At 42.9% G+C, this 12,078-nt stretch overlaps 1 protein-coding gene across 1 annotated transcript in view; it reads left to right on the forward strand.

Annotated features, from left to right (window-relative positions):
* The first annotated feature begins 268 nt into the window (after positions 1-268).
* The window catches only part of LDAH (lipid droplet associated hydrolase), a 127,243-nt gene continuing 115,433 nt past the window's right edge, over positions 269-12,078 (forward strand). Inside the window, exon 1 of the mRNA XM_069805704.1 lies at positions 269-431. Coding sequence (XP_069661805.1) covers positions 398-431 — 34 coding nt within the window. The 5' untranslated portion in view covers positions 269-397. The remainder of the gene's footprint in view (positions 432-12,078) is intronic.

Genomic DNA, 12,078 nt, shown 5'->3' on the forward strand with positions numbered 1-12,078 from the left:
GCCTTTTCCCAGCGGCAGACGGACGCCGGCCCTCGCTCGGCGCCTCGCCTGGGGCTGGGGCGGCCCCGCCGGCCACCGGCCACCGCTCCGGCGGCAAAAGCCGCCCTCTCGCCGCAGGGGCCACGCCGCCAGGCAGGGGAGCCGCTGCCCAGGACGGCCGCCTCGTCAGGGGCCGCCCTCTTCCCTCAGGGGGGGCTCGCAGGGCCGCCGCCCTGACGGAGCGGGGCGGCGGAGGCGGGAGGCGGCGCCGCGCTGCCCTCAGCCCACCCCGCGCGGCCCAGGCGGAAGGAGCGGCCCCGCCGCGCCCGCCCCCTCCCTGCGCGGCCTCGCCGGCTGCTTCCGCCCGGTTTCGGCAGACGTCGCGGGCGCCGGCCGCTGCCTCGCCGCCGCCGCCGCTATGCTGGGTGTCGGGGAGCCTGCGAAGGGGGAAGGTACGTGCCTCAGCGGCGCGGCGGTCTCTCCGCAGCCCGCCGCCTCGGGGCGCCGTGTGGGGCGGGGGCAGCGCGGAGGGGCTGCGCCCCCGCCGAGGGCGGGCGGGCGGGCGGTGGGCCGGGGCGGCGGGGCCGGCCGGGCCCTTCCTTCTTCCCTCCCCTGGCCCGGCGGGCGGTGTCGGGTCCGAGAGTCGCGCAGCGAGCGGCCCTGCGCCGAGGGCCTCGCCGAGCCGGTTGCCAGACGCCGAGCGCTGGTGTGTGGTGCGGCGGGCGGTGACCCGGCGGCCGGGCTGAGACGGTGCCTGGCTGAGCACTGAAGTGTCCCCGAGCCCTCTCGTAATGGCCGTGCAGAAGTCCGGCTTATAGGACCGTGCTCCGCTAAATAACGCTGGTGATTTCGAGGCGTAAGGGTCAGGATGGAGTAGCACGTCGCATGCAGCGAGGGATGCTTTGTACGCGCTCCCTTGGTTCTTCTTTCCTTGGATGGGGAGCAGACTTCGAGAAGCAAGTCCTAAGCAGTGTCTCCTTTTCCAGAAAATAACTGCGGTGATGCTACTTGCGGTGTTTTTTCCTATATGTCAGTACTTGCTCCTGTGAAGCATCTCTTGGAGCTGACTGACGCTTGTTATCTAAGCGGCAAGTTATAAAACGGGTAGGAAGAAAAAGTCTGTGGCCTGAAGGGCCTAAAAGTGAGGAAAATAAGATCATAGATTCTTAGAAGTTGAAAGTGAGATGAGATTTTTAAGTGGAAAGACGTGCCTCTTAATAGAGGAAATAATTGGTTTGGAAAAGCAGAGACTCTAGTGGGTGTACACACCCTCCTTCAGGAACCCTCTGTCTGTCAGCTTTGTTCTTAGTGCTGGTCCCAGAGCATCGTCATTGTTAGTAAATACAGGCTTGAAGGTAGCTGCTACAAAAGAGAAGAAATGCCCGCTCCAGACAGGAGGTGAGCAGCGAGTTCAGGAAGCGGTGTAAATGCTGGCATGGAAATGTACGGTTAAAGAAATTAAGATAATGATGAAGCACTGTTGAGGTATGACAGTTGTCGAGGGCTTTCTCGCTGGTAACTTTTTTGTTGTGTTTGCAAAAATGATGAAACGGCTTCTTTTCTTGCAACTTAAGTATAATATTAAAGCCTTATCATCAGAAGACTTGAATGATGCAGACCCTTATTTTTTAAGGTATAATATACTCCTGGCCCTCTGGGACTTTATGATGTCCAGTTAAGGTCTAAGAGTACATCCGCATGGACCTGTTGCAGAATCAGGATATGAATTTGTATTCTGTGTGTCTCAGAGACTAGAAGCCTTCAATTATTAATCAGGATTATTGCAGCTCCCTATTTTCTTGTGGCGCTTTCTTATGATGTCAGTGAGGGAAGTGGTCACATTTACAGAACTAGCATTTAATATTTCCTGTCATGAAATCACTGCAAGGATTGTATACAAGCAATTGAAGCCAGTGATTTTTCAAGAATCTTTGACGGTACCCTAAGCAGATGCTTGTGAAAAAGGCGAATCATATATGATTCTTCTTTTACCTCGTCCAACTCAGTAAGTATCAACTCAGCCTGCAACAAAGTGCAGCCCAGGAACTTTCTGGAACAGATGTACTGAAGACTTGAAGTTCCACAGTGGATTTCTTCTCTACCAACTAATCCTTGCCTTCAACCCATGTGGAGCTCTAGTGTTCTCAATATCCAGCCTCAAGTGGTTCTGTGGGTCAAATACCCACTAACTCAGGAGGCACCTCTTGGTTTTGAACACGCTTTCTGCTACTTCTGTTTGATATTTCCTCATTTTTAAATTAGAAGAGAACACTGATGGCTTATTACCTATTTATCTGCTTTGTGTGATTCACAAAGGCAATTACAATAAATTGTATAAGGGTAATGGTAAAACAAAATTTCCAGTATGACTGCCAAGCCAAAGAACTTAACAGTAAATTTGACAAGATTTACTCTAAAGCTTCCTCATAGCACTGATCTTACTGGGGTTTTTCATATTGATAGCTTTGATTTCCTTTAAATTACATTTTTTCTATTAGTGTGATTTATTATCATGTGGGCACCTAGTCTGCAAAAAGGGGGTGGTCCTCATTTTGAATAATGTCTAGGTTATATTTACCAAGTACTTGGAGCAGAATTTCAGTGTTTAAGCTTCAGTGGTGTTGTGCATGCATTTGTGCAGCCAACATGCATGCCGGATATGAAGGACAGGTAGTTCTTGTGTATTTAAATGGGGCATGCTCTTAACAGTGGTATAACTATGTTTTTTCTGCTCTTGACAAACCACTGTGTAATACTGTGAATTTTCAGTAAAGTCCTTGACTAAATTTGATTCCAGCCTACACTTTGAATTATAATACTTAGATGTCCAGTAAGGTTTGTAAACAGGTTAACTGGGGGAAGTCAGTCATTCTGATAAAAGAATATTCATAATAGGAAACAAATGTGTAGTATGAAAGGTCTGAACTTAACAGAGTCTTAAGCTTGAGACAAATCTGGGATTTCACACCAAAATACTAGCTTGAGTAGATAGTCGACTAGTAAAATGAATGAGAGAACTGCTTATTTACCTAGCTAGGATTGCACAACCACCTAATGCAGCTGTGCATTGTGTGGTAAGTGCCTTGTTACCATATGTTAGGTAGTCCTGATGTGTCAGAACAATGTCTAACCAGAGATGCTGCAACTCCAAGTATAGCAGGATTTTTTTCCTCAGTATTCTCCCTTCCTCCTCATGCTGCTAGTAACCATGCTGTTCTTTTGGTTCTCTTCTTTTTCTGCCTCATCTCCTGCTTCTGTTTAGATCCTGTTCCTGTTGTCCTTTGTTTAGACAGGTCCTTTACTCAAGTTTCTCATTTAAAAAAAAAGTAACTGATACAAACTTTTTGTGGAAATCTGACCCCCCAAATTTTACCTCCCCAAAGAAATTATAGCACTAACTAAATGTTAGTACTAACTAAAATGGGTATCAGGTGATAACTGGATTATTATTTGCACCTGGGATGAACACAGGCTTTGTTTAGGTATTTGTACCTAGTTATGTGTTGTCGGGGTTTGGCAGGATTATTTTGATGGGAGGAGCTGGGTCCCTTTGCAAAATAGTGATACTTCAAGGGTTACTCTCGATTTGAGGAACAAGCTAGCAGTGTTTCCAGCATGGTGAATTGACTTGGATCCTCTTGTTACTAGAACTGTAGGCCTGTATGTCAGAGCACTGGCATGTGCAGGCCTTCCTGCAGCACTGGTTCTGGGAGAAACTTTTTGGCTAATGCACCACTTTTTCTAGCCTGACTGTTCAACTCCCTGTCCCATCCACCTAATCAGCAGAATGGTGAACATCACCATTGCTTCTTATTGGGAAGGACTTGGACGCCAGGCCTCATGTTAATAGTATAGACAATTATATTACTGTAGTGACTCAGAAAGGGATCTAATGCTATCTGATATTATTCTTTGTAGTCTCTCCTTTATGTCTCCTGTTCATTGATTCTCCTGTTTGATTTCCCTTGTCATTTGCACAGAGCTGCGTACAGCCTATTTGTTTTCATGTCTCTGCTCGCAGTGCCTTCCTAGCCTGTTTAGGTTAGTGAATGAGTATCAGAATGTACAGCTGCTGCAGTAACCATAAGAAGGAGGTGGTAAGCAGCAAACACAGGTTGAGAGATTACTGGAGAATTTTGTTGTGACTAGTAAGTTGGTCCACTGTAAGTAGACAGTATTTTGACTGATTCTTTTATGTCCTTGTTAGAAAGCAAGAAAACCATCAGTAGCTGGAGAGCTAAGTTGAAGGTGAGATAAACAGTTGATGTAAGAACACATGTAAGTTGAAATAATAAAATGAGAAGAAAAGAAAAAAAGTGTTTTGAATTCAGAGCATATGTTAGGCTAAGGAAGAACAACTAACATGGAAATATGGAAGAAACATAAAGAAATAAGGGATAGTTCTATAGGGAGATTCATGCTGAACAGCACAGCAAAGGATGGGGGAAGCCAAATGAAGGACAGCTTGATGCTAATAGGATTGGTTTAATTTTTTTTTTTTTATTTGATATCTGCTTCTTGCTAGTATTCATTATGGTCTTTGAGCTTTGCCTTACATAACAAGAATAAAGAAAGAATAGTGCTCTCCATTGAGTAGTGAATCTTATCCTGATAGAAGGTGGAAAAGGAGTTGTTTAATAAAAGATGAAATAGCAATTGCTTTTTACTGCTTTTGGCTGTCATTACTGCTGCTGAAAGATGGAAGTTTCTTCAAATGCTTAACTTCTGGGTGCTGTCGTTTGAATGCATATATAGGTTACCATTACTTTAAATTCTTGCATTTTTGTGTTTTGTTAACTGTTGTCCAGATTACCTGTGTGACTTGAATGGCTGTGCAACAGAAATGTCGGACTTGGTTGTTGGTTTTTTTTTTTTTATGTAGGAGAAAAAATAAGAGTATAGAACATACTGTTGCAGAGCCAAATAGTTCTTTGACTTTTTTTCTTTTGAAAAGGTGCAAAGTTCTTGTTTTCCCTAGAGATAGTAGGAATCAAATGGCAAAAAAGCATCATCTTTGTTTAGTGAGCAAGCATTTTTTCCAAACCCCTTAGCCCTCAAACAAACCTGTTTGCATGTGCATGTTTTCTCTTAATACCGTTTTCAGTTTCTTCTTGTGCATGTGTCCTTGATTATCTGTTCTTTCACTTTTTTGTAGTATATTCTGCTACTTCTCTCTCTCCTATTGAAGCAATACCCTGTGAAAGGCCGTGTCAACTCTTCTCCCACATAATTCACATACCTGTTCAATTTTGAACGTGCTTCGTTTTGGGTGGTGATATGTGCTGAAGTTTGAAGGCCACTAATGTTTCTTTTCTCTGTATCCAAACATAAGCATGATGGGTTCTTGTTCATGAAGCATAACATTCCCACCTCTAACTTCAGCAAGATTTTAACCCAGTCTGTAATCATGGTGTTATATTTCAGTTTTGCCCAGTGGCTCCCAAAATACTGATGTTCAACATAATCCACATTCAAATAAACAGTTGAACAAATTGCGTGCTTTGCAGACTTTACTGTATTTGTGACAATTTTCTCATGCTGTCCATTCCGAACTGTGATTTATTTCCCTTTCATTTTCTAATGTAGAATTTTTGCTTTTTGCTTGGTTTTCTTGCAGGCAGCTGGGAAAGTTCATTTACAAGATTCTCTTGACATGAGTCTGCTGTTTCTGTGTAATTTTCTGGTCAGAGGAGACCTGGCATATTTTTCTCCCTAGAAACCTTCTTTACCATGAAGACATTGTACTTCAGCAGCAGCTTTTTATATTCTCTCACATAGAAATTCAATCTTTACTTGAATGAGGTTTTGCTAACATTGCAGTCTAATCTCAGAACATATATTTAAATTATATTTATTATACCTACCTGTTATTCATGCCCACCACCCTCTGTTTATTCCTCTGTAAGATTTCAGTTTTAAACTCCCCAAGATTTTCCTCTGGGTCCAATACTTCAATGCAGAATGTAGAGGAAAAGCTGTCTTTGAAAGTTACTTCACGTGTCCAGTAGATCTCAGTATTTTGTGCAAATGAACAGCTTTTTCTGCCTTTGGGACCAAAAAGTTTCTCAAAATCCCATTTTCTGTTCTGGAAAATACCCCATATTACACCAAATCAGATCATCCTATTTGTTTTCATGGAAATGTAGCCATTGTTACTTCCTTGAGTGCACTTGTTTCTTTAAGCAATTAATTTCTTGCTCATTTCTCTTTAGGTCATCAACGTTAGTGGCTTTATGATCAGGCGTGCATACTAACTGGGAAATGGGGGAGTTGCTAGGAGTATAGCTACCACTTTCTTGTAATCTGTGGGATTCCGTGCCTTAATTATGCTTGTGAAGTTACTTTAAGAAAAACCAAAACAAAACAAACGTGCACTCTTCCCGGGTCATTTTTATGCTGGTAGCTCTGAACAGTTCACAAACAGTTTGTGATGCTTTAGCTCTTTTGAAGAAGTAAAAGTTACCGCCTGGGTATGATTAAATAGTTTGACAGGATATAATATGTAGGACTTCTTCCACTGTATGCTGAAATGTGTTTGATAAAATATATTCCACTTTTAGAATGTCATGTCTCTCTTCTTTTGGGTACATTTATAGTTGCTGGTATTGTATGGAGCCTCAGGGGACTCTCAGCCACACCAAATCCTTCTCAGGATTTGCTTATGCTTGCTATGACTCCAGTGCCACGTGTTTCTGAGTGTTAAAAGTTGCAATGGCAAATGGAGGACCTTTTGATCTACCTAGTAACAAGGGACATGGACTCTGCTATTTGAGCACTGGGCAAGCATAACTGGGTTTTTGAGACCTTTGTTAAAGGAGTGTCAGCACAAACAAAAACTGAGGTCTGCGATTGCCAAAGGAGAAAAAGAGACCAGACATAAAACGTAGTGTCTTCGTGCCAGAACTGCAATGAAAGGTCAGATCCCCTTGCCGACTGTGTTGAGTGCTGTAGACCAATAGTTGATGCTTTCAAGCTTGTGACTACTTTCATAAAGGTTGCCATTGTGCCTCATTGCCTTGGAAGTCTTTCATTTGCTGTTTCATCCTCTTGAGAATAGTGTGGAAGTCAAGACCAAGAGTGCTGTAATAGTTCTATTATGATGATTAACAAGAGCTCCATTTTTTTGTTGTAGTCATTAGTACATGCTGAACTGTTTAAAGCCAAAACTCTCGGTGAGATGTAAAGATTGGTTAAAAGTTATGGTGAGCCTTCCTAATCTATTTCCCCAGGGTTTTGACCACCCTCTCTGTTGAATAATTTTGCACCAGACCAGTGTAGACCTGTATTATTGTGGGATCTGAAAATGTTTTCTGATTTCTTGATTCCTTACCCCCAAAACGCTTTCAAATTGCTCGTACCAGAGCAAAGCACCTTGTTGGAACAAGATTGGTGGGGGATCCATCTATGCCTGATTTGAATTCACAAAATCTGGACCTTTCCAAGCTAGCACTTTTTCGATTTGTGAGTCCTACACTGCTTTGCTGAAAGTCTTTCTCAATAACTGGTTTTATAATGTTTGGCACTGACAAGGGACCACTAGTCTGGTATAAAATTGATACCCAGAAGTTATTTTCCCTGCTTCCCTTCCACCAGGACAATATATACTTTCTTGGTGATTGGTACAAGTTTATTAGCGGTAATGAAATCCAAATTTTGTGATGATACTGGAGGTCCACTTCTTAAAAATAGGTTTCTTCCTACTTAGGTCTATACACGGTCCCCTTTATGGTGTCTCTGTACAAGGTTCAGAAATGAAAACTGATGCCAGTTTTCATTCTGCACTTCAGCTTTTTATAGTTACAGCTCTAAGCACGAGTAAGGTGTACCCCATTTCCATGCATTTCACAGGTATTTTTGCACAGTCATTGGTGAAATTCTCCTAGCTGTTTTACTGCTTGAGGGAGGGGCATAGGGGGAATGACACAGGAACAAAACAAATTGAAGGCATCAGATTGCTAGGTCATGGAGTGATCCCTGAAAATAAGGTTGCCTAGTTACTTCACTCGTTTTAGACAAAAACAGCTTACTGCTCTGAACTGCCTTATGTATAGATGTTTGGGTTTTATTGGGTTATTTCATATAGCTACATTGCTTCATTTGGTGTGTCTGTAGTGTTAACTTGTTAGCTTTGCTTGTTTTTATAAGTAACACCTAACTGGTTTTATTCACTAATTCAGAACTAGTGTGAAAGGGACTAGCAGGTCCTTGCCATCATATGACTTTGACAGAGAATTGTACTGTAAAGTACAAAGAAGAAATGTTTCAGTTTTATGTGGTACAGGCTGCTGCTGCTGCTTTTCTTATACAGAATTGGTCAAGATTTGTGACTGATGTCACAACAGCTTGTAAAGTCTTTGTTCGACGTTTGCTGCTTTTCTGTAGAAAATTTGGCATCCACTGTTTGTCTGTAGTTTGTCCATAGAAATCCTTGATGAGATCTAGGCATCCTGTGTTCCACTCTCCTCCTCTTTTTCATCATGGCAGGTTTTCTACTAGATTGGTCAGTCTGTCCCTTCTGCTTCTAGTTCTTGGCTATGAGCATGTTAGTTCCAGTCTGCAAATCAAGGAGCTTACATCAGGTCTGGATGATTCTCTTCTGGGGATAATGTTGCAGAATTGTTAGAGCCTTAGCATAGCAGGCAGCTGAAGGAATCTCACTTTCAATTTTTCCAGGGGTTTTTTTGCATTGTGATACTGAATTCAATCACATAAGCTCACCAATTAGGGCAGTGTTTCTTTTTTTATTTAAGCTGGTACAGCTAATCCATGGAACACATCTACTTCAGTTTCCTATGTTTTTTGGGGGCTGATTTAGTTTAGGTTCCTTTTCTCCTACCTATAGACGTAGTTACTGTCATCTACTGTATTCATGAAGCCCTCTGCATTTGCTAAGGTACTAGAAAAATTGGCTGATGCCCTTGTTCCACCTCACCCTTTATCTCTTTCTGGTGTTTTAGGGCCATAAGAATTGTAAACTGTTCATTTACAGGAAACTCTGGAGAAAATCTAGTCCATCCTTCTGTTCAGACCAAAATTATTGTTTTGTCCAGCTGAGTCTTAAAAACCTCCAACAAAAGAAGTTCCACTGCCTTCCTAGCAATCTTCCATTGCCTTCCTAGCAAAGGATTTTTTTGTAATGTCTTAAACTGTCAAGACAGAACTTGTGGCTCTTGCCTCTTGTTTTATGATCTGCCATTGCAAAGAAAACTCTGGCTATGCTATCTTTGCAAGTCTTTTTCACATAGCTCTAGGTTGCTATTTAATGACAGCTTATCCTTTTGGCAGACTAAACCAGCACAGTTCATAAAGCTTTTCTTTAGAGATCGTGTGCTCTAGGCTGCTCACCCTCTGGGTAGTCATCTACTTGACCCTCCCAAGTTTCCCTACGTCCATCTTGACCTGGTGGGGTGAGCAAAACTGGGCTCAGTGTTGCAGGTATGTCCTCACGACTGTTGAATAGAAGGCAAGAGTAACTTCCCTCAAACTGCTGACCATGCTTCTTGGATTTCAGTCTGATACATAGTTTGTCTTACTGTGTTGAGAGCACATTGTTGTCTTTCAGTTTGGCATCCATCATAGCAGACATCTTTTTCAGCAGGGCTGCTACTCAGCCAATTACCTCTGAGCTGCTTCTGAAGCATGGTGTTCTGCTTCAGGTGCAGATCTTTGTGCTTTCCACTGTTGAGCATGGTAAGGGATTTGTTGGCCCAGTCCTTAAGGTTCTGAAGGAAGCAACCCTCTTGAATTGAAGCTCTGCTCTGGCTGTATCCACTATCCCAGATGATTTAGCATTGTTTGCATTTTTTGTCTCATCATCCAGGTTTCTGATGAAAATGCTGAGTCTTATAGGCTCCAGTATTGACCCAAGATTACTTGACTTGTTTGACATTCAGCTGACAGCCAGTAGTTAGCTATCTTTTAAGCTTGTTCAGCTAGTTTTGAAAACTACGTGAGTCAGTTTATTCAGCCTGTGTTTCTTTAGCCTGGAAAGGAGAATGCAGTGGGAGATGGTGCCAAAAGTCTTAATAAGGCAATGTGCATTACATCTATGTCTTTCCTCTCATTCTTGTAGCCAGGTATTTTATCATTGAAGGCAATTGCATTGCTGGAGCATGATTTGCCACTAGGAAATTGTTTTCCTATTCTGGATTAACGTCTTTTCCTTTATGTTATTAGAAGAATACATGCTTCTGTGATTTTTCTGAGCTGGATCACCAGATCAGCCTATAGTGCCTTAGGTGCTCCTCCTTACCTTTCTTGATTGAAAATGGCTATGATTTTAGAAATATTTTTTTTCCTGGCTTCCCCCCCCACCCCCAGCCATCAAGAGCTCCTGTGAATTACCATGATTCTTTGATAAGCAACAGCCTTGCAATTGCATCAACCAATTCTTTTGGCACTTACGGTTGTATCTAGTCCAGTCTCATGAATTTACATACATCCAACTTCTATAGGTCATCCCTAAGCTGTAGTCCAGCCCCTTTCTCAAGAAGGGCAAAGTAGGTCAGGTTGCCGAAAGCGTTGTCCAGTCAAGCATTGAATATCGCCGGGGTTGGAGATTGCACAGCCTCCCTGGGCAACTTCTTCCATTATTTAATGATCTTCATTGTGAGTGTGGAGAAACCTCTTTCTCATTGGAATTTCCTTTGTTGCAACTTTTGACTATTGGTCCTTGTCCTTTGGACATATATCGCATGCTTCAGCATCCATATCATCCAATTGAATCTCTACAATGCGTTGATGACTTGCTTGTACTGAGGAGTCCAAAACTGGACACAGTACTCCAGATGCAGTCTCTCCAGTGCCAAGCAGAGGAAGATAATCATGTCCCAAAATTTGCTGGCTACTCCTGCTAATGCAGCCTTGTATACATTTGGCCTTCATGGTTGCAAGGCCACACTACTGACTAATTTTCAACTTGTTATCCACTAGTGTCTTGCAAAGCCACTTCCTAGCCTTTGAGCCCCCAGCCTGTGGTGCTGCATTGCATTACTGAACTCTAGGTGCAGGACTTTCCATTTGCCCTTGGATTTCATGTGGTTCCTGTTTTTCCAGCCTGTCAAGATCCAGTTGGATAGCAGCCCTCCCCCACAGTGTTTCAGCTGGTGTGTCTTCCTCCCCCTCTCAATCTGGTATTGTGCACAAACCTGCTGAGAGTGCATACTGTCCCATTGTCCAGGTATTTAATGAAGACATGGAACAGTATGGGCCAAATATTGATCCTTGAAGGATGTTGCTGGTAAGTTAATGGGGGTTTTTTGTGTTGTAGGGTTTTTCTGTGTTTTGTTTTTTCTTTTTTTGTCATCTTTTTTCCCCAAGAGCACCTTATAGTTCACTTAGTCCACATCTCACTGGTTTAGCTGTAATAATACTATGGGAGACATTGTAGAAAGCCTTGCTCAAGTTAAGCTGAACAGCAGCTAGTGTTCTCCACTCATCCACTGAGCCATTCATCTCATCATAGAAGGCAATGAGGTTATTCGAGCATGATGTGCCCTCACCAAGTCTATGCAGGGTGTTCTCCCAGTTGCTTTCATGTGTGTGGGTACAACTTTGGGGGGGGATTTCCTCTGACAGCTTTCTGAGAACTGAGATGAGGCTGACTTGCCTATAGCTCCATGCACACTCCAGCTTGAACATGTGCATGGTGGTTGCCTTTTTTGCAGTTTTCAGGCACCTCCCCCAGTCATTGTGGCATATCAAAAAGGATAGAAGGTGGCCTTATAGTAACCCTGGCCACGGGCACCATGGGATGTTATCTTACGGCTTTGTGGAATCTCATATGTCAAATCTGCTTCAGTGGTTGCTTCTCCTTTACTTTGGTTCCTCCACTGTTTTATGAAACTTATCTTTGCCCTCGTGATTACCATTGCATCTCTCGCTTCAGCATCGTTGTTCAGATCAGGTACACCAACCTGTTTGTCCTGTCCTGTGATTGGATAGTTTCTAGGCAAATCTCAATTGATTTACTCTGGTTACATTTTGTGGTGCTAGACTGAGTCTGACAATTCTTTCATTAAACACTATTTTGGATGCAGATCACAAATGCTGTTACTCCCAAGTTATCTTTCAAATAAAATGTCAAGTCCAAGTAATAGT

Source organism: Haliaeetus albicilla, chromosome 18 (assembly GCF_947461875.1).
Source record: "Haliaeetus albicilla chromosome 18, bHalAlb1.1, whole genome shotgun sequence".
Lineage (NCBI taxonomy): Eukaryota > Metazoa > Chordata > Aves > Accipitriformes > Accipitridae > Haliaeetus > Haliaeetus albicilla.